Here is a 21,692-nt window from a genome sequence, read left to right on the forward strand (position 1 = left end):
CTATTGCTACACCTGATACCCCAATACTGAGCCGCTGCTGTCATATGTGTTCCTATTACTGCACCTGATACCCCAATACTGAGCCGCTGCTGCCGTATGACCCTATTACTGCACCTGATGCCCCAATACTGAGCCGTTGCTGCCGTATGTCCCATTGCTACACCTGATGCCCCAATACTGAGCCGTTGCTGCCGTATGTGTCCCTATTACTGCACCTGATGCCCCAATACTGAGCCGCTGCTGCCGTATGTCCCTATTACTGCACCTGATGCCCCAATACTGAGCCGCTGCTGCCGTATGTCCCTATTACTGCACCTGATGCCCCAATACTGAGCCGCTGCTGCCGTATGTCCCTATTGCTACACCTGATGCCCCAATACTGAGCTGCTGCTGCCATATGTGTGCCTATTGCTACACCTGATACCCCAATACTGAGCCGCTGCTGCCGTATGTGTCCCTATTGCTACACCTGATACCCCAATACTGAGCCGCTGCTGCCGTATGTGACCCTATTACTGCACTTGATACCCCAATACTGAGCCGCTGCAGCCCTATGTGTCCCTATTACTGCACCTGATACCCCAATACTGAGCCGCTGCTGCCGTATGTGTCCCTATTATTGCACCTGATACCCCAATACTGAGCCGCTGCTGCCGTATGTGACCCTATTACTGCACCTGATACCCCAATACTGAGCCGCTGCTGCCGTATGTGTCCCTATTACTGCACCTGATACCCCAATACTGAGCCGCTGCTGCCGTATGTGTCCCTATTGCTACACCTGATACCCCAATACTGAGCCGCAGCTGCCATATGTGTCTTTATTACTGCACCTGATACCCCAATACTGAGCCGCTGCTGCCATATGTGTCCCTATTACTACACCTGATACCCCAATACTGAGCCGCTGCTGCCGTATGTCTCTATTACTGCCCCTGATACCTCAATACTACATAGTAACATAGTAACATAGTTAGTAAGGCCGAAAAAAGACATTTGTCCATCCAGTTCAGCCTATATTCCATCATAATAAATCCCCAGATCTACGTCCTTCTACAGAACCTAATAATTGTATGATACAATATTGTTCTGCTCCAGGAAGACATCCAGGCCTCTCTTGAACCCCTCGACTGAGTTCGCCATCACCACCTCCTCAGGCAAGCAATTCCAGATTCTCACTGCCCTAACAGTAAAGAATCCTCTTCTATGTTGGTGGAAAAACCTTCTCTCCTCCAGACGCAAAGAATGCCCCCTTGTGCCCGTCACCTTCCTTGGTATAAACAGATCCTCAGCGAGATATTTGTATTGTCCCCTTATATACTTATACATGGTTATTAGATCGCCCCTCAGTCGTCTTTTTTCTAGACTAAATAATCCTAATTTCGCTAATCTATCTGGGTATTGTAGTTCTCCGATCCCCTTTATTAATTTTGTTGCCCTCCTTTGTACTCTCTCTAGTTCCATTATATCCTTCCTGAGCACCGGTGCCCAAAACTGGACACAGTACTCCATGTGCGGTCTAACTAGGGATTTGTACAGAGGCAGTATAATGCTCTCATCATGTGTATCCAGACCTCTTTTAATGCACCCCATGATCCTGTTTGCCTTGGCAGCTGCTGCCTGGCACTGGCTGCTCCAGGTAAGTTTATCATTAACTAGGATCCCCAAGTCCTTCTCCCTGTCAGATTTACCCAGTGGTTTCCCGTTCAGTGTGTAATGGTGATATTGATTCCCTCTTCCCATGTGTATAACCTTACATTTATCATTGTTAAACCTCATCTGCCACCTTTCAGCCCAAGTTTCCAACTTATCCAGATCCATCTGTAGCAGAATACTATCTTCTCTTGTATTAACTGCTTTACATAGTTTTGTATCATCTGCAAATATCGATATTTTACTGTGTAAACCTTCTACCAGATCATTAATGAATATGTTGAAGAGAACAGGTCCCAATACTGACCCCTGCGGTACCCCACTGGTCACAGCGACCCAGTTAGAGACTATACCATTTATAACCACCCTCTGCTTTCTATCACTAAGCCAGTTACTAACCCATTTACACACATTTTCCCCCAGACCAAGCATTCTCATTTTGTGTACCAACCTCTTGTGCGGCACGGTATCAAACGCTTTGGAAAAATCGAGATATACCACGTCCAATGACTCACCGTGGTCCAGTCTATAGCTTACCTCTTCATAAAAACTGATTAGATTGGTTTGACAGGAGCGATTTCTCATAAACCCATGCTGATATGGAGTTAAACAGTTATTCTCATTGAGATAATCCAGAATAACATCCCTCAGAAACCCTTCAAATATTTTACCAACAATAGAGGTTAGACTTACTGGCCTATAATTTCCAGGTTCACTTTTAGAGCCCTTTTTGAATATTGGCACCACATTTGCTATGCGCCAGTCCTGCGGAACAGACCCTGTTGCTATAGAGTCACTAAAAATAAGAAATAATGGTTTATCTATTACATTACTTAGTTCTCTTAGTACTCGTGGGTGTATGCCATCCGGACCCGGAGATTTATCTATTTTAATCTTATTTAGCCGGTTTCGCACCTCTTCTTGGGTTAGATTGGTGACCCTTAATATAGGGTTTTCATTGTTTCTTGGGATTTCACCTAGCATTTCATTTTCCACCGTGAATACCGTGGAGAAGAAGGTGTTTAATATGTTAGCTTTTTCCTCGTCATCTACAACCATTCTTTCTTCACTATTTTTTAAGGGGCCTACATTTTCAGTTTTTATTCTTTTACTATTGATATAGTTGAAGAACAGTTTGGGATTAGTTTTACTCTCCTTAGCAATGTGCTTCTCTGTTTCCTTTTTGGCAGCTTTAATTAGTTTTTTAGATAAAGTATTTTTCTCCCTATAGTTTTTTAGAGCTTGAATGGTGCCATCCTGCTTTAGTAGTGCAAATGCTTTCTTTTTACTGTTAATTGCCTGTCTTACTTCTTTGTTTAGCCACATTGGGTTTTTCCTATTTCTAGTCCTTTTATTCCCACAAGGTATAAACCGCTTACACTGCCTATTTAGGATGTTCTTAAACATTTCCCATTTATTATCTGTATTCTCATTTCTGAGGATATTGTCCCAGTCTACCAGATTAAGGGCATCTCTAAATACTGAGCCACTGCTGCCGTATGTGTCCCTATTACTACACCTGATACCCCAATACTGAGCAGCAGCTGCCGTATGTGACCCTATTACTGCACCTGATACCCCAATACTGAGCCGCAGCTGCCATATATGTCCCTATTACTGCACCTGATATCCCAATACTGAGCCGCTGCTGCCACGGTTGATACCGTGCCGCACAAGAGGTTGGTACACAAAATGAGAATGCTTGGTCTGGGGGAAAATGTGTGTAAATGGGTTAGTAACTGGCTTAGTGATAGAAAGCAGAGGGTGGTTATAAATGGTATAGTCTCTAACTGGGTCGCTGTGACCAGTGGGGTACCGCAGGGGTCAGTATTGGGACCTGTTCTCTTCAACATATTCATTAATGATCTGGTAGAAGGTTTACACAGTAAAATATCGATATTTGCAGATGATACAAAACTATGTAAAGCAGTTAATACAAGAGAAGATAGTATTCTGCTACAGATGGATCTGGATAAGTTGGAAACTTGGGCTGAAAGGTGGCAGATGAGGTTTAACAATGATAAATGTAAGGTTATACACATGGGAAGAGGGAATCAATATCACCATTACACACTGAACGGGAAACCACTGGGTAAATCTGACAGGGAGAAGGACTTGGGGATCCTAGTTAATGATAAACTTACCTGGAGCAGCCAGTGCCAGGCAGCAGCTGCCAAGGCAAACAGGATCATGGGGTGCATTAAAAGAGGTCTGGATACACATGATGAGAGCATTATACTGCCTCTGTACAAATCCCTAGTTAGACCGCACATGGAGTACTGTGTCCAGTTTTGGGCACCGGTGCTCAGGAAGGATATAATGGAACTAGAGAGAGTACAAAGGAGGGCAACAAAATTAATAAAGGGGATGGGAGAACTACAATACCCAGATAGATTAGCGAAATTAGGATTATTTAGTCTAGAAAAAAGACGACTGAGGGGCGATCTAATAACCATGTATAAGTATATAAGGGGACAATACAAATATCTCGCTGAGGATCTGTTTATACCAAGGAAGGTGACGGGCACAAGGGGGCATTCTTTGCGTCTGGAGGAGAGAAGGTTTTTCCACCAACATAGAAGAGGATTCTTTACTGTTAGGGCAGTGAGAATCTGGAATTGCTTGCCTGAGGAGGTGGTGATGGCGAACTCAGTCGAGGGGTTCAAGAGAGGCCTGGATGTCTTCCTGGAGCAGAACAATATTGTATCATACAATTATTAGGTTCTGTAGAAGGACGTAGATCTGGGTATTTATTATGATGGAATATAGGCTGAACTGGATGGACAAATGTCTTTTTTCGGCCTTACTAACTATGTTACTATGTTACTATATGTGTCCCTATTGCTACACCTGATACCCCAATACTGAGCCGCTGCTGCCGTGTGTCCCTGTTACTGCACCTGATACCCCAATACTGAGCCGCTGCTGCCGTATGTGTCCCTATTACTGCACCTGCTGTGTAAATTCTAAAGCACCCCCTCTATAATATAGTAATGCCAAGTGCAAGTGCCCTAGAAAACACTGCCCATATTTTGCCCCCTAGAAAGTAATATTGCCCTGTGTGCCCCTTTGATAGTCACAGTAACCCGAGTTCCCCTATAACAATAAGTTCACACTTTACATTTAATAATGTCCCGAGTCTCCCCCTGTACAACTCCCCTATACACAGCATGATGCTCCCGCACTGTATAGTACCACCCACACAGTATACTGACCCCTTAGTAGACTCCAAACTGTTTGATGGCTCCAACACTGTATGATGGCCCCTTCACTGTAATCCCCACACTGTATGATGGCCCCATAGATAACCTCCATATAGTATAATGTCCCAGATAGTCCTCAATATGATACAAGATAGTACCCCTATAGGCAAACCCTGTGGTATAAGGCAGTACCCCTATAGGAAGACCCTGTTTTATAAGGCAGCACCCTCTGGATCGCCCCCAGACACAGGGCCACAGGTTACTTGGTACCGGTCCTTTCTGTCTCGGTTCTGGGGTTGACACGGTGGCTGGACCCGGTCCGTGACCCTGCTAAGGGGCGTCCAATGGAGGTGGTGGTACAGTCTGTCAGGGGTTCGTGACGCCACCTGTGGTGTTCGGTCAGGGTGACCGACGCTGCTGTGGGGTCCGCTGGGGTGATGGAATGGCAGCTGGATGGTATAACTTCCCACAGGTGAAGTATGTCCCCAGGGCTTCCCAGGAAGGTGGATGGTGATGGTGTGAGGTGCAGGCAATAACGAGGACACAAGGTTGCAGTCACTTTACCTCTTTACTGAAGACTTCAGGATCCTCAGTCCAGAGCACGTTTAACAGGGCTATCAGAGACCGGCCCGTCCGATGGGCACATCCAGAGTTTCCTTCGCAGATGGAAATCGTTGCCTACCACTAGCGCCTGTGTGTTGTAGTCCTACCCTGCTGAGCATTCGGAATAGTCCTCACAACTGTTGTTCTCGTTCGTTCGTTCTCTACAGCTCTCTCTCTCTCTTTAGTTCCAGATGTTACTAGTTTCTCGTCCCCCAGTATGTTTTGGCTAGGACGCACCCGTATGACGGGAAGGCTTGGAGGTCTTCCGGGACCCTACAGACGACCCTCTCCCAATGTTGCCCCCTATGTCTTCTTAGGAAATTTAAGGTAGACAGACAACCTATAATTAACTGTCCGGCGGAGTTTGAAGTAAGGCCTGAAGTCAGTTACTCCTACGGTGTTCCGGCCACCGACTACGCGCCTCAGTAAGATGTTGCCTCTCTCTTTCGGCACTACTCTTACTGGCTCTCCTTTGTGCTTGATCTCGTTTACACTGTTCCACAATATCCTTCCCTTCGTGTCTCTCTCCTGGATACCGCCGCAGGGTGTGCAGGCGCGGTTCCGTTACGTTCTTTTCTGTTCGCTAGGCACCTGCCAGGTTCCCACGCCTGACAGGGACCCCCCTGTGCCTTCTCCCTGCAACACCCCCTGCCACAGGATGTTGCCTGGTTCCAACCCAGTCAGCTTCTGACTAACTTCCTCCCCAGCCCCTAGTTTTACCAGTGTGAGGAGTGGCCCAATAAATAAAGCCTTTTTCTCCCCCTAGTGGCCGGAGTGTGAAGTGTAATGTGTTCTGGTGATACCTGATCAGGAGAACTCCTTAGTGCCATCAGACGTACAGCCACTCTCCTTAGCGGCAGAGTGCCATACTGCAACGACCAGGTTTCTGGGGCGCTGCACCTCCATAGGCAGATCCTGTAGTGTATAAGGCAGCGCCCCCCTTTGGCAGATCCTGTAGTATTAGGCACCCCCCCCCCTCCCGTAGTCAGATCCTATAGTGTATTAGGCAGCCCCCATAAAAAAAAAAAACAAGAGCACAATACTCACCTCTCTTCCTCCTTGTTCTAGCGGTGCTCCCGCTCTTGAACTGACAGCGGGCGCAGGGCGGTGAAGTCACCGCGCCCACTGTCAGTGTCGGCGTCTGCGAGTGACGTCAGATGCTGACAGGGGCATGATGGGGGAAGGAGCGCAGCGCTCCTTCCCTCATCAATGCGGTAAGCTGTATCGGCTAGTTGCCGATACAGCTCACCATGCGATGACGGCGGGGGGCCCACTGGTGGCACCGGGCCCCCCGCCTGCTCAGGGGCCCCATAGCGGCAGAGCAGGGAGATTGATTCTCCCTGCTCTGCCGCAGAATGTAACTGTATCGGCGCACTGTGCGCGCCGATGCAATTACAGTAGCGTCGCTCCAGGTGGGCCCCCTCAGAGCACGGGGCCCAGGGCGCCCGCACCCTCTGCCCCCCCCAGTAGCTATGCTACTGGTTTAGCCATATAAAACCTATTCAATAATTAAAAAAAAAAAAAAAGCTGCGGGGTCCCACCTATTTTTAATAACAAGCTAAGGAGGAATTTTTGATAACCAGCAAAGCAGACAGCTGTGAGCTGATATTAATAGGCTGGGAAGATCCATAGTTATCTGGCCATTCACAGACTTACAAGACTTCAGTCACCCCAGAATTGGTTCATCACATTGGATGCACCAATTCCATCTCTTTGCCTCAGCTCTTACCGATTCACCTGGGGCAGTAGCAATTGGGATAATGGTTTATGGGGTTGATGTCAGCTTTGTAATGTTCACTAACATCAAGCCCACCCAGGAATTGGAAATGGAGAGGGGTCTATCAGACCCCCCAGCCATTACCAACCAGTAATTAAAAATAAACTTTTTTTCTGTTTGTTTTTATTTTTTTAACCCCTTAACGACCGCCGATACGCCTTTTAACGGCGGCCGCTAAGGGTACTTAAACCACAGCGCCGTTAATTAACGGCGCTGTGGAAATAGTATATAGCGCCCCCCAGAGTCAGATTTTCTCCGGGATCTCGGCTGCCGGGGGTAGCCGAGACCCCAGAGAACATGATTCGGGGGGTTTTTTACCGACCCCGCATTTGCGATCGCCGGTAATTAACCGTTTACCGGCGATCGCAAAAAAAAAACAAAAAACGCAATTCCTTTTTAATTTCTCTGTCCTCCGATGTGATCGCACATCAGAGGACAGAGAAATGGGGTCCCAGGTAGCCCCCCAATACTTACCTGTCTCCCCCGGTGCTCCTCGTGGCTCGCGGTGGGCGGCATCTTCAAAATGGCGGGCGCATGCGCAGTGCGCCCGCCGGCCGGCAACGGGAGAATCTTTGGGGTCTCGGCTTCCGGGGGTAGCCGAGACCCCAAAGAACATGATCGGGGTTGGTTTTACCGACCCCTGTTTTGCGATCGCCGGTAATTAACTGTTTACCGGCGACCGCAAAAAAAAAAAAAGCAAAGTGTAATTCTCTGTCCTCTGATGTGATCGCACATCAGAGGACAGAGAAATAGGGGGATTCGGGGACCCTATTATACTCACCAGTGTCCCTGGGTGCTCCTGCTGCTCCTCCTGGTCTTCTTGGCAAAAGAAAATGGCGGGCGCATGCGCAGTGCGCCCGCCATCTGCCGGCCGGCAGGAGAAGAGCAATTGGGGCTAAAATTAGGGTTAGGGCTAGGGTTAGGGATAGGGCTAGGGATAGGGTTGGGGCTAAATTTGGGGTTAGGGTTGGGGCTAAATTCAGGGTTAGGGTTGGGGCTAAATTTAGGGTTAGGGTTGGGGCTAAATTTAGGGTTAGGCTTCTTTCACACTTACGTCGGTACGGGGCCGTCGCAATGCGTCGGCCCGACATACCGACACACGTTGTGAAAATTGTGCACAACGTGAGCAGCGGATGTAGTTTTTCAATGCATCCGCTGCCCAATCTATGTCCTGGGGAGGAGGGGGCGGAGTTATGGCCACGCATGCGCGGTCAGAAATGGCGGACGCGACGTACAAAAAAACCTTACATTGAACGTTTTGTGCCGATGGTCAACCAAAACACAACTGATCCAGTGCACGACGGACGCGACGTGTGGCCATCCGTCTCTATCCGTCGGCAATACAAGTCTATGGGCAAAAAACGCATCCTGCGGGCACATTTGCAGGATCCGTTTTTTGTCCAAAACGACGGATTGCGACGGATGCCAAACGACGCAAGTGTGAAAGTAGCCTTAGGGCTAGGGTTAGGGTTGGGGCTAAAGTTAGGGCTAGGGTTGGGGCTAAAGTTAGGGTTAGAGTTGGGATTAGGGTTAGGGTTTGGATTAGGGTTGGTATTAGGGTTAGGGTTGGCATTAGGGTTACGCTTGGGATTAGGGTTAGGTTTGGGATTAGGGTTAAGGTTAGGGTTGTGATTAGGGGTGTATTGGGATTAGGGTTAGGTTTGAGGTTAGGGTTGAGATTAGGATTAGGGGTGTGTTGGATTTAGGGTTTTGATTAGGGTTATGGTTAGGGTTGACATTAGGGTTGTTTTGGGGTAAGGGTTGTGATTATCGTTAGGGTTAGTGATTAGGATTATGAATCGGGTTGGGGTTAGGGGTGTGTTGGGGTTAGGGTTGGAGCTAGAATTGGGGGGTTTCCACTGTTTAGGTACATTAGGGGGTCTCCAAACACGACAGCCAATTTTGCGCTCAAAAAGTCAAATGGTGCTCCCTCCCTTCTGAGCTCTGCCATGCGCCCAAACAGTGGGTTACCCCCACATATGGGGCATCAGTGTACTCGGGATAAATTGGACAACAACTTTTGGGGTCCAATTTCTCCCGTTACCCTTGTGAAAATAAAAACTTGGGGGCTACAAAATCTTTTTTGTGGAAAAAAAAAAATTATTTTCATGACTCTGCATTCTAAACTTCTGTGAAGCACTTGGGCATTCAAAGTTCTCACCACACATCTAGATAAGTTCCTTGGGGGGGTCTAGTTTCCAAAACGGGGTCACTTGTGGGGGTTACTACTGTTTAGGTACATCAGGGGCTCTGCAAACGCAACATAACGCCCACAGACCATTCTATCTAAGTCTGCATTCCAAAACGGCGCTCCTTCCCTTCCGAGCTCTTCCGTGCGCCCCAAACAGTGGTTTACCCCCACATATGGGGCATCAGCGTACTCGGGATAAATTGGACAACAACTTTAGTGGTCCAATTTCTCCTGTTACCCTTGTGAAAATAAAAACTTGGGGGCTACAAAATCTTTTTTGTGGAAAAAAATTTTTTTTTATTTTCACGACTCTGCATTCTAAACTTCTGTGAAGCACTTGGGCATTCAAAGCTCTCACCACACATCTAGATAAGTTCCATGGGGGGTCTAGTTTCCAAAATGGGGTCACTTGTGGGGGGTTTCCACTGTTTAGGCACATCAGGGGCTCTCCAAACGCGACATGGCGTCCGATCTCAATTCCAGACAATTCTACATTGAAAAAGTAAAACGGCACTCCTTCTCTTCCAAGCTCTGCGGTGCGCCCAAACAGTGGTTTACCCCCGCATATTGGGTATCGACGTACTCAGGAGAAATTGCACTACAACTTTTGTGGTCTAATTTCTCCTGTTACCCTTGTGAAAATAAAAATTTGGGGGCAAAAAGATCATTTTTGTAGAAAAAATGCGATTTTTTATTTTCACGGCTCAACGTTATAAACTTCTGTGAAGCACATGGGGGTTCAAAGTGCTCACCACACATCTAGATAAGTTCCTTAAGGGGTCTAGTTTCCAAAATGGTGTCACTTGTGGGGGTTTCCACTGTTTAGGCACATCAGGGGCTCTCCAAACGCGACATGGCGTCCAATCTCAATTCCTGCCAATTCTGCATTGAAAAAGTCAAACGGCGCTCCTTCACTTCCAAATTCTGCGTTGCGCCCAAAAAGTGGTTTACCCCCACATATGGGGTATTGGCGTATTCAGGAGAAATTACATAACAAAATTTATGGTTACATTTCTGTTTTTACACTTGTGAAAATAAAAAAAATGGTTCTGAATTAAAATGTTTGCAAAAAAAAGTTAAATGTTCATTTTTTCCTTCCACATTGTTTCAGTTCCTGTGAAGCACGTAAAGGGTTAATAACTTTCTTGAATGTGGTTTTGAGAACCTTGAGGGGTGTAGTTTTTAGAATGGTGTCACACTTCGTTATTTTCTATCATATAGACCTCTCAAAATGACTTCAAATGTGATGTGGTCCCTAAAAAAAAAAAAAGGTGTTGTAAAAATGAGAAATTGCTGGTCAACTTTTAACCCTTATAACTCCCTAACAAAAAAAAATTTTGTTTCCAAAATTGTGCTGATGTAAAGTAGGCATGTGGGAAATGTTATTTATTAACTATTTTTCATGACATATCTCTCTGATTTAAGGGCATAAAAATACAAAGTTTGAAAATTGCAAAATTTTAAAAATTTTCGCAATATTTCCGTTTTTTTCATAAATAATCGCAAGTAATATCGATGAAATGTTACCACTAACATGAAGTACAATATGTCACGAAAAAACAGTCTCAGAATCAGCGGGATCCGTTGAAGCGTTCCAGAGTTATAACCTCATAAAGTGACAGTGGTCAGAATTGCAAAAATTGGCCCGGTCATTAAGTACCAAATTGGCTCTGTCACTAAGGGGTTAAACTCCCCTACACCTTATTTACCAATTTAATTAACAAAAACAAACAAAAACATTAAATGTACCGTCACACTCAGCGACGCTGCAGCGATATAGACAACGATCCGACCTAAACTAGATCGCTGGAGCGTCGCTGTTTAGGTCGCTGTAGAGACGTCAAACACAGTAGCTCCAGAACGATGCAGGAGCGATGCAGTGACGTAACGGCGACTCACTTATCGTTCTTGCTCCATGTAAAAACGTTGCTGGCGTCGTTGCTTTTGCTGTCAAACATGACGATACACGCCGATCTAGCGACCAAATAATTGTTCTGGACTTCTAGCTCCGACCAGCGATATAACAGCGGGATCCTGATCGCTGCTGCGTGTCAAACACAATGAGATCGCTATCCAGGACGCTGCAACGTCACGGATTGTTGTCGTTCTCGTTGTAAAGTTGCTGAGTGTGACGGTACCTTAAGATTCAACGTAGTCCATCCATTCCGAAGTATTTAAAAAATGAGAACCTGAAAGACCTATAATGAGAGAAGTGAAGAAATAAGCACATGAAACACTTCCTCATTCACCAATTTATTAAAAAAAACAAAATCCCCTCAGCTCTGACTTAATCCATATAGTCCCCAAGACATCCAGCGATTCTGTACAGCAACCTATGGACCATTCTGAGAACGACGCTTCACTACGGATTCATATCTTGGGCTCGATGACGTCAGTAGCGTCATTGCTCGTTAGACGTGATCTATGGTGGCAGTGCAGAATCTGAGCTGCTGGCTCTGGAGATACCCAGCAGCTCTGAACAGCGGTGACATCAGTAACTACACCGCTCCGCAGAGTTGCTGAGTCTGCCGGCTTGCCTTTTTAGGTTGAGAAGGGCCCAATAACCAGCTTTACCTTGGCTGGTTATGAAAACTAGGGGAAACTTCATATCTTTTTTTTTTATTTTTGTTAAAAGGGATTTTCTACCACTAGGACAATCGCTTCTTGCTCTAAATGTTTGGCCTTCGTAAAATAAAAGTATTCTCGCCTCCCATGCCGGTGCCATTCCAGGGGTGTCGGCACTCGCTGTCCAAGGCCTCGTGTGGTTGTATGTCATGTGGTGCCCTGCACCCAATCAATGCTGGCATCACTGTCCCCACCTTCTGTTGAATTGAACATGATGAGGAAGTCCGAGCTGTGGCTGATCTCTGACCGTCTCTCCATGTTCAGTTCAACAGAAGGCGGGAACAGTTTTGCCGGTGCTGATTGGACTCAAGGCACCGCGTGTCATACAACCACACAAGCGCCCTGGGAGGGGAGTATAGATTTTATTGGGGCCAAAGCTGTAGATCTAGAAGGGGTTTTCCAGTAGTGGACAACCCCCTTAATAGGTTTAGTAAGGCTAAACACGCTTTAGGTTAGGGTGCTAGTTTTTCTGGATCAACATTGGACCGATTTTTATCATATTCTTATGACTTCAGCCAAACCCTCATATAACACTGAAAATATCCAGGATCCCATGATGGTTTCTGCGTGGAGCTACGGTGGACGATTTGCTATCACTATCACTAAGGTTTACGGCCATCTACTGACTCAAAATAAGATTCCGGTTGCAGGGCAGTGGTAATGGTTAAAGGGGTTGGCCACTACTTTGATATTGCTATCCCGGGAATAGAGGGTTAATATCAGATCAGTCCGAGTCCTGCCACCCTCATTGATCAGCCCTGGCCACATGGAAGCTGTACAGGTCCGAGCACCACAGCTCCATACACCAGCCATTACTGAGAACTGCAGCTCTACTATTTAATTGACAGCGGCTGTTTGGTGGAGATTGGCGGACCCCCACTGAGCGGATATTAATGACCAATCCGAAGTGTAAATCATCAAAGAAGTGGACAAACCCCTTTCCTGCTGCATACCCAGGCGTCAGTGGTTACTCACTGCTGCAGTGTCCTGGCTGTCACTTCATGTTCCTTCTGTTTACTGATCATAGAGATGAGACGTTTTCCAACATGAGCAAATATCATCCGTCTGCTGGTTATAAATTTTGGTGTTAAAGCAGACAGTCGTGCTCTCCTCCCTACTTGCAGCCTGTTTTTTCTGCCCTCCATGAGAACATAGATGCTTTCCACGCTTGGATCGGTTATGTACAACCCCGTATCTCTGCCAATAGTGGGTGGCCATCTTGTAGGTGACACTAAAACCCTTTACCTTCCAGGGGAAATTCACTGACATGCAGCTTGACTTATTATTACATATGCACCTGTTTGTTTTTTTTAGTTTTTGCTGCTTTTAGCCTTTTATTTTTATTTGTGCATGCTCCTTTGGTGTGTGTGTGTGTGTGTGTGTGTGTGTGTGTGTGTGTGTGTGTGTGTGTGTGTGTGTGTGTGTGTGTGTGTGTTTGCCATTGTGGACATGGTTTGCTTTTCCAGATGTTTGTGCGAAAAGTATCAATGGTAACTTTTTAATATTTCCTATACAACCAAACTGCGAAAGATGGAAAGAATAAGCATGAGATGGCAGCAAAAGGTCCAATTAGTGCTGCAGACAGCAGCCATCACTACATCGATTGATCCATGTGACCACGTGATCCCCATGGAAATCAGACAGGTGACAGCCATCCGAGCACTAACACGCATTCTGATAAAAACAGTCCCTTCTGTCTGAAAAAAAAAAAACGGGACAAAAATCACTTTATTGCCATATAATTTTAGTTATAAAACAATGCAAAACATAAAATTGAAGGAATTGCTGTTTTTCTTTCTCATTGTCCCCAGAAAGGGGTAAGAAAAGCTACCCATAAAGCTTTAGGTACCCGTTACGCGAGTCTTACAATTTAAGTCTGGGAGACATTTTGATTGTTGTGTCCCTTGTAAATTACACTTCCATGTCTCGCACTCACAGGTATACAAATATCTCCACAGTCTATACGACCCCTCGTAAATTCACCAGTAATTTTCAAAACCAGCATTTGTCTGCCGAGCTCTGTGCTCCTGTCTGCCGAGCTCTGCGCTCCTGTCTGCTGAGCTCTGCACTCCTGTCAGCCGAGCTGTCCGCTCCTGTCTGCCGAGCTCTGCGCTCCTGTCTGCCGAGCTCTGCGCTCCTGTCCGCTGAGCTGTGCGCTCCTCCTCTGCCAAGTCGTACACAGTTGAGGGGATCTATTTAAAGTGTAAGGACATAGACCCCCAGCGACCTGCAGACAATTAAAGTAACAGTTTTTAAGGTTGAAGGAAGACTTTAAATCCATCTAGTTCAACCCATAGCCTAACCTAACATGCCCTAACATGTTGATCCAGAGGAAGGCAAAAAAAAACCCATGTGGCAAATAGTAAGCTCCACATTGGGGGAAAAAATTCCTTCCCGACTCCACATACGGCAATCAGACTAGTTCCCTGGATCAACGCCCTATCAAGGAATCTAGTGTATATACCCTGTAACATTATACTTTTCCAGAAATGTATCCAGTCCCCTCTTAAATTTAAGTAATGAATCACTCATTACAACATCATACGGCAGAGAGTTCCATAGTCTCACTGCTCTTACAGTAAAGAACCCGCATCTGTTATTATGCTTAAACCTTTTTTCCTCCAAACGTAGAGGATGCCCCCTTGTCCCTGTCTCAGGTCTATGATTAAAAAGATCATCAGAAAGGTCTTTGTACTGTCCCCTCATATATTCATACATTAACATAAGATCACCCCTTAGTCTTCGTTTTTCCAAACTAAATAGCCCCAAGTGCAATAACCTATCTTGGTATTGCAGACCCCCCAGTCCTCTAATAACCTTGGTCGCTCTTCTCTGCACCCGCTCTAGTTCAGCTATGTCTTTCTTATACACCGGAGACCAGAACTGTGCACAGTATTCTAAGTGTGGTCGAACTAGTGACTTGTATAGAGGTAAAATTATGTTCTCCTCATGAGCATCTATGCCTCTTTTAATGCATCCCATTAGTTTATTTGCCTTTGTAGCAGCTGCCTGACACTGGCCACTGAATATGAGTTTCTCATCCACCCATACACCCAGGTCTTTTTCATTGACGGTTTTGCCCAGAGTTTTAGAATTAAGCACACAATTATACATTTTATTACTTCTACCCAAGTGCATGACCTTACATTTATCCCCATTAAAGCTCATTTGCCATTTATCAGCCCAAGCTTCCAGTTTACATAAATCATCCTGTAATATAAAATTGTTCTCCTCTGTATTGATTACCCTGCGGAGTTTAGTGTCATCTGCAAATATTGAAATTCTGCTCTGTATGCCCCCTATAAGATCATTAATAAATATTATAAATAGTGCCTGCTAAATATTTTTAAAAAGCAGTACGCATTTATCCAAGTGGCATAAATCTCTTTAAAAGTCACTAACGTCACATCAACAGCGCTGCAACCAATCAGGTGTTAGCCAGTATTCTGTCTGCCAAGAGCGCACAGCACAGCGCCGTACACAGTGTAGTGGCTGCACTTGGGTACTGCAGTTAAGCTCCCATTCACTTCAACAGGAGCTGCAGTGTACTGTGTAGTTTAGTGAAGGGTGTCGGACCCCCACTGATCTCAATGATAGCCTCTCTTGAAGAGACAATCAACCCACAGACCAGAATCCCTGGTTCAAACCAAGTACAGGTGCTCTGTGCATCATGGCGGGGCCAAACAGTACAGTGCACCTTCCCACTTGCTTGTTCTCCATAATAGCATCCTTATTCACTAAAGGGAAAAAAAAAAAAAAGGGGGCAGAATCCGATAAAACCATCCAAAGAAAATGGTCTTTGTCACCAGGTCAAAAGTGAGAAGTTTGTGTCCTCATTTCATTCATGCTTTCCCCCTAAATATTACATTTTTTATTTTATTTTAATCCACCGTACGGTTCCAGAAATATGAGGCTTTTAATTTGGGGCTAATTTTTAGACGCTTTACAGAAGGGGTGTGGTTCACAGGGTAATTATGCAGACACGCCCCCAAATAATCCTGTGAACCACGCCCCCTAGAGTAAAGATCATAAAAAGTAGCACAAATTAAAAAGGTCCATATCTCTGGAACCGTATGGCAGATTTAAAAAAAATAAAAACTGGAATATTCAGGGAAACAGCGTAAATTTAAATAGAACACATAAATGGCCACTTTTGACCTGGTGACAGGTCCCCTTGAAAAGAAATGGTGGCTAAATCCTAGAAGGAATTTTTTTTTTTTAAAGATTATATCATTTTTTAATATTAGATCGTGAACACTTCTTACATAAAAAGGAGTAATCACATTTGATTTTTTTTTTCAAAGTGCATTAAGAGGATGGTATTTATCATTTGCAATCCCAGTGCCATAGATTCGGGTCATGTCCTATTTAAATCGGTGAAATAATTTATGGAAAGATATTTGTGAGAAATGAGAAAAGCAAAAAAAAAATTAAATTTTTGGATCCTTTTAATAAATAAAACTACAAATAAATTAGAATAAATAAAATGATTTTCGCAGAGCGTGGCGGCTGTCGGCGACAAACCTAACAAAGGTACATACAATACTGATAAATGTACAAAACATACAGCAAAAGCGACAGAACGGGGGCCTCAGTGGGACAATTTTCTCATGAAAATGGGTCACACACAAATTAGGGTCTGAAACCGAATTTGTATCAAACCCCCAAAAAGAAAAACATTATGGCAGAGGGGCACCATACAGAATTATTCTATCTAAAAAAAATATAAGTTAAAATTACAGCCTGTATTCTTCCACAGAACTGCATTCACAATTCTTTAGGCTTCAGAGCTGAAATCCCTCAGCTTGTTTGTATTCTGGGGAGCGTCGTCTTTTCACCAATCATTGAACAATAATGTGATATAGAGAAAAAAAAAATAGTCTCCTCCAGCTCTGCTGTCAGGGTGACGGCTCGTGGTCGGCTTGCTGACTGTTTCCAGCAACAACCCGTAACTCATGTGCTGTACATAATTAGGTAATCATTTCTGACTATAAACACTAATTGTTCTGCCCTCGCCCGTTGCTTTAGATGCCCATGGTGGTCCAGGTTTTATCCGCCATGGCCGTCTCATCCCGATGCATGGACATCGACAAGTAAAAGTGACAGACAACACAACATTAAAAAAGACAGAGGTGCAGCGACGCCAGACTAGTCCCATTATAAAGGTGAGGGCGCCGCTGATCACATCTGATTGACACAAATATATATATTTTTTTATAACAGATCTAATTGCAAAAATATTTTTTTGATTAAAAAAATAAATAATAAAAATTAGCAAAAAAATAAATAAAATAATGTTTGAACATGAGAGACCCAGATGAGAACTCTGCAGACTGCGGTGCTGGGGGTAATGAGAGTGGTGGGAAATATCAGGGAGTTGGGTGAAGGGTTAATTGTACATATTAGAAATAGTCTCTTGTGTCACCTGAAGGGGGCGCTGTGTATTGGGGGAGTAGGTAAATATGGGCAATGCGTGACAAACAACATGTTAATGGGGCAGGGTTCTATAGGACATAGAATACTGGGGTGCAGGTAAGAACTCGGTGTATAGGGGATATTATCAAGAGGGGGCGCTGGAAGGGTACATGAATAAAAAAGATGGGCACTCGTGGGCAAAACAGGTCAATGGAAGGAACACGCGTAACAAGGTGGATCTAGTGTATATGGGGGTGTAGCACAGATCAAGTAAAGATGGGGGCTGGTGGGAGTGTGTGAACTTAGGGGGCAAAGGCAATATAGCGTGTCATAACGGTATATTCTAGGGGTGCAGGGCAGTATTCTATACTCATACATGGGGGGGGGGTGGCGTAGGAATTGCAAACTTGGTGGGGGTATTGGTGAATCTTTGGTGAGATAATCTGGGGGTCAATGAGTGAGGTTCAAGACAGAGCAAGGGTGCGGTTTTGGGGTGCAGGGGAATTGGCACAATCTGTGATTACTTTTTTGGGGTGGGTAGGGGGGTGGGGCAGACCTGCGTAGTCCTGACATCGGTGTCCAGTCTCTTATACCCAGTATTGCTTGCTGCAGATGACTGGGAGCTGGTGGTTCTGCCAGGTTTCTCTTCGGAGCCGGTTCTTCCTCATATAACAGGGGTCGTAGTAATCCCATTCCATCCCCGAGGCCCAGGACTGGGAGCAGGAGTCACTGTCTGAGGATAAGATGTGCAGAGAGACACCTGTGGGGGAGACAGGAGGACTTTACCTGTGGTTACCTATGTAGGAGATGGGCAGATGGTGGGCACAGTCCCGCTTCCCTGGGCAGATGGTGGGCACAGTCCCGCTTCCCTGGGCAGATGGTGGGCACAGTCCCGCTTCCCTGGGCAGATGGTGGGCACAGTCCCGCTTCCCTGGGCAGATGGTGGGCACAGTCCCGCTTCCCTGGGCAGATGGTGGGCACAGTCCCGCTTCCCTGGGCAGATGGTGGGCACAGTCCCGCTTCCCTGGGCAGATGGTGGGCACAGTCCCGCTTCCCTGGGCAGATGGTGGGCACAGTCCCGCTTCCCTGGGCAGATGGTGGGCACAGTCCCGCTTCCCTGGGCAGATGGTGGGCACAGTCCCGCTTCCCTGGGCAGATGGTGGGCACAGTCCCGCTTCCCTGGGCAGATGGTGGGCACAGTCCCGCTTCCCTGGGCAGATGGTGGGCACAGTCCCGCTTCCCTGGGCAGATGGTGGGCACAGTCCCGCTTCCCTGGGCAGATGGTGGGCACAGTCCCGCTTCCCTGGGCAGATGGTGGGCACAGTCCCGCTCCCTGCGCTCCCTTCCTCTTCATTACCTTTCCACTATATAGGGCCCCATTACAGCTCCTGCCATGTCCGGGGTCTCTGGATGCACTCACCTGCACTGACCCCAAAGTCAGTATCCAGCCCTGGACCCTGGAAGCTGCTGTTGGCTGAAAATCGAGTTGGCGTGTCGTCCAGGGGGATCCTGCTGGCGTGGTCAAAGAACATAGACCCCAAAGGGTTCAGTGGTGTCCCAACAGTCTTCCTCTGTGTGCTGGTCTTATGGCAGAACTTCGCCTTTGGAGTCATTATCTGAAGAGAAGAGACGGTAACGTGCATAATATACAAGACTACAACTCCCAACATATCCACAATAAAGTGTTATTACCTTCTATACCTACAACACTACAACTCCCAACATGGCCACATTACAAGCATCGACTACTGGATATGATGACAGACAGCCATTTGGACCCATTGAACGCCATTCCACATAACCGGGTGCGTTACCTCAAAATCAATAGGTCCTGGCACACAGAAAATGTACAGGAGTCATATACTCCAAACATACTACACTACAACCCCCAAGCTGCTAGATGTGGCCAAAATGCAATTACGCCCCATTAATGCAAACACTACAACTCCCAACATATCCCTATCAAAATACAATTCTATTGTACTATAAACAAGAAAGCACTACAACACCCAGTAAGACCTGACCACTACACATGATCATAATACAATGTCAACAAATATAGTATGCTGAACTACAACACCCAGCAAGATCTGACCACTAAACATATTATATACAAAGGAGCCACTTCAACAAAGACTTTTGGAGTTTTCATGCTATTTTCTCCCCATTTTTCTCCTGATTCATGAAGAGGCATACGACTCATGGCCTCATCAAAACCGGTGTGAACAACGCCATTCTTGATGAATCAGGCGCTTTGACTACAACCCCCAACATGTCCTAATAATAATACAATGTTATCGTACTATAAAACAAAGAGCACTACAATCTCAAGCAAGATCTGACGGCCAGACATGACCAGAATGTAAAGGTTTTTATAGGTTTTATAGGTTTTTATAACCCTTGTGGTTTTCTTGTGGTTTTCCTTGTTTTTTACGTGAAATTCATCAAAATGGCGCACCGGATTCCTGAATTTTATGCAAAGCCCTACATTGTTTTTTTCTGCCTTTTAGCTGTTTTAGAGACTTTTTAGCACAAAAAGTTGCAGATTTTGCAAAAACTGAACCTTTTCACACAAAATCACGGGGAGTGCGTCAAATTTGCATGAATCTGTCTAAGGCTCTGTTCACACGCTCAGTATTTGGTGAGTAGTTTATATCACTAACTGTAAAGCCAAAATCAGGAGAGGAAAGCTATAATAGAAACGGATCACCACTTCTGCATTTATCACCCACTCCTGGTTTTGCCTTACAAATACTGATAAAATACTGACCAAATACTGCTAGTGTGAACATGGCCTAAAACATATGGAAAAGTCAAATTGATATAAAAAAAAAAAATCAGACAACTAAGCAACAAAGAACAACTTAAAAGAAAATCATTTGATAAATTTGTTGCAAATCACAGTAAAAAAATTTGGAGGTTTTCATCCCCAAAAAACATGAATGAATGAAAAATGATGAATCGAGCACTAAATTTTGTGTCTGAGGTGTCCCAGTTTCTCTTTCAGTTCCATCAGCCATTCATTACTCTGATCTACTAAGTAGCCTGCAGGGTAAGGCTTCGTTCACACGGTGCGGTTTTTGCTGCGGATCCGCAGCGGATTTGCCGCTGAGGATCCGCAGCCGTTTTCCATGTGGGGTACAGTACAATGTAACCCTATGGAAAACGAAACCCGCTGTGCCGACGATCCTGAATTTCCCCGGAAAAACCGCGCGGAAACGCTGCGGAAAAAAAGAAGTACCATGTCAATTCTTTCTGCGGATTCCTCTGCGGGTTTCCGACTGCACCAATAGGAAAGTGCAGTTGGAAACCCGCAGAGGAATCCGCAGAAGAAAACGCAGGAAAATCCGCAGTGCAAAATGCAATGATTTTGCACTGCGGATTTACCAAAAAAGGACCTGAAAAATCCGCAGGAAATTCAGGATCGTGTGAACGTAGCCTTAAGCATGGTGGATTTAAATTCCTTGCAGCTGACTAACTAAACACTTCCGCAGAGGAGGGGGTTGATGCTGACTAAATACCATTTTTGTGCTCTTATTAACTACTTTGAAGGTGAAGTTTTGCTTTTGTTTTTTTGATTATTAGTATGTTACTCACCGGAGGGGCTGTTTGCGGAGCGGCTGGCGTGTTGGGTGGAGCCGCATTCTGCGGAGTCTCTTGCTCGCTGTACGAGGTTATGCCACCTCCCCCGTCTTCAACTTCATTCCAGCTTACCCCTCTGTTTGGTGACAAGGCCACGGGGCATGGACAAGTCCTTGAGGGGCCACGGGGTATGGACATGGCATGTGGGGTGCACAGACAGTAGGGTCTCATGGGGGTTTCGTTCTGTTTATAACACCATTCTCTGGTGGACTGAAGTCTATCGCGGGGTGTGTGGGCACTTTCACCAAGATCTAACGTAGCCTCCAAGCCTTGACTGATGACCCCAGAATAGCTGTCACGTGTGGACTTCTCTGGGCAGCTGGGCACTGCCCTTTTATGTCCTGACTGCTTGTTGCCTCTTGATACCCCTCCTCGCCTTTTGCCCCTTTTCTCCAGGGACAGGGCAGGAAGGCGAAAGAAAAGCAAAAAGCAATTAAGTAGGAACAAGAAAACCACACATGGGAGAAGGATAAAAACCAGGAGTGTAAGTGACGGCTGCAAAATTAACTTCTCCTCTACGGATGGAGCCGCTTGTGCCATAGGGTTCCCGCCAATTAAAGGGGACAGAGAGGTAGCCACCGAC

The 21,692-nt window shown here is 45.8% G+C and overlaps 1 protein-coding gene across 1 annotated transcript; it reads right to left on the reverse strand.

The window, feature by feature from the left end:
* Positions 1-18,054: 18,054 nt before the first annotated feature.
* On the reverse strand, positions 18,055-21,247 carry LOC138681072 (protein huluwa-like). The gene is made up of 3 exons (XM_069768717.1): positions 21,065-21,247; positions 18,888-19,083; positions 18,055-18,227 (listed from the first exon to the last, which is right to left on the reverse strand). The coding sequence occupies exons 1-3, from the start codon at positions 21,245-21,247 to the stop codon at positions 18,055-18,057; spliced, it is 552 nt and encodes a 183-aa protein (XP_069624818.1).
* Positions 21,248-21,692: the final 445 nt, after the last annotated feature.

This window comes from Ranitomeya imitator, chromosome 1 (genome assembly GCF_032444005.1).
Source record: "Ranitomeya imitator isolate aRanImi1 chromosome 1, aRanImi1.pri, whole genome shotgun sequence".
Lineage (NCBI taxonomy): Eukaryota > Metazoa > Chordata > Amphibia > Anura > Dendrobatidae > Ranitomeya > Ranitomeya imitator.

What these genes read in the sequence shown, in the direction of transcription:
- LOC138681072 (XM_069768717.1), bottom strand. Translation starts at nt 21,247, where the DNA reads ATGTCCATACCCCGTGGCCCCTCAAGGACTTGTCCATGCCCCGTGGCC. An exon ending in CTCCGCAAACAGCCCCTCCG is followed by an intron (nt 19,084 to 21,064) that starts GTGAGTAACATA and finishes TCTTCTCTTCAG; the next exon opens with ATAATGACTCCAAAGGCGAA. An exon ending in TGACTTTGGGGTCAGTGCAG is followed by an intron (nt 18,228 to 18,887) that starts GTGAGTGCATCC and finishes TCTCCCCCACAG; the next exon opens with GTGTCTCTCTGCACATCTTA.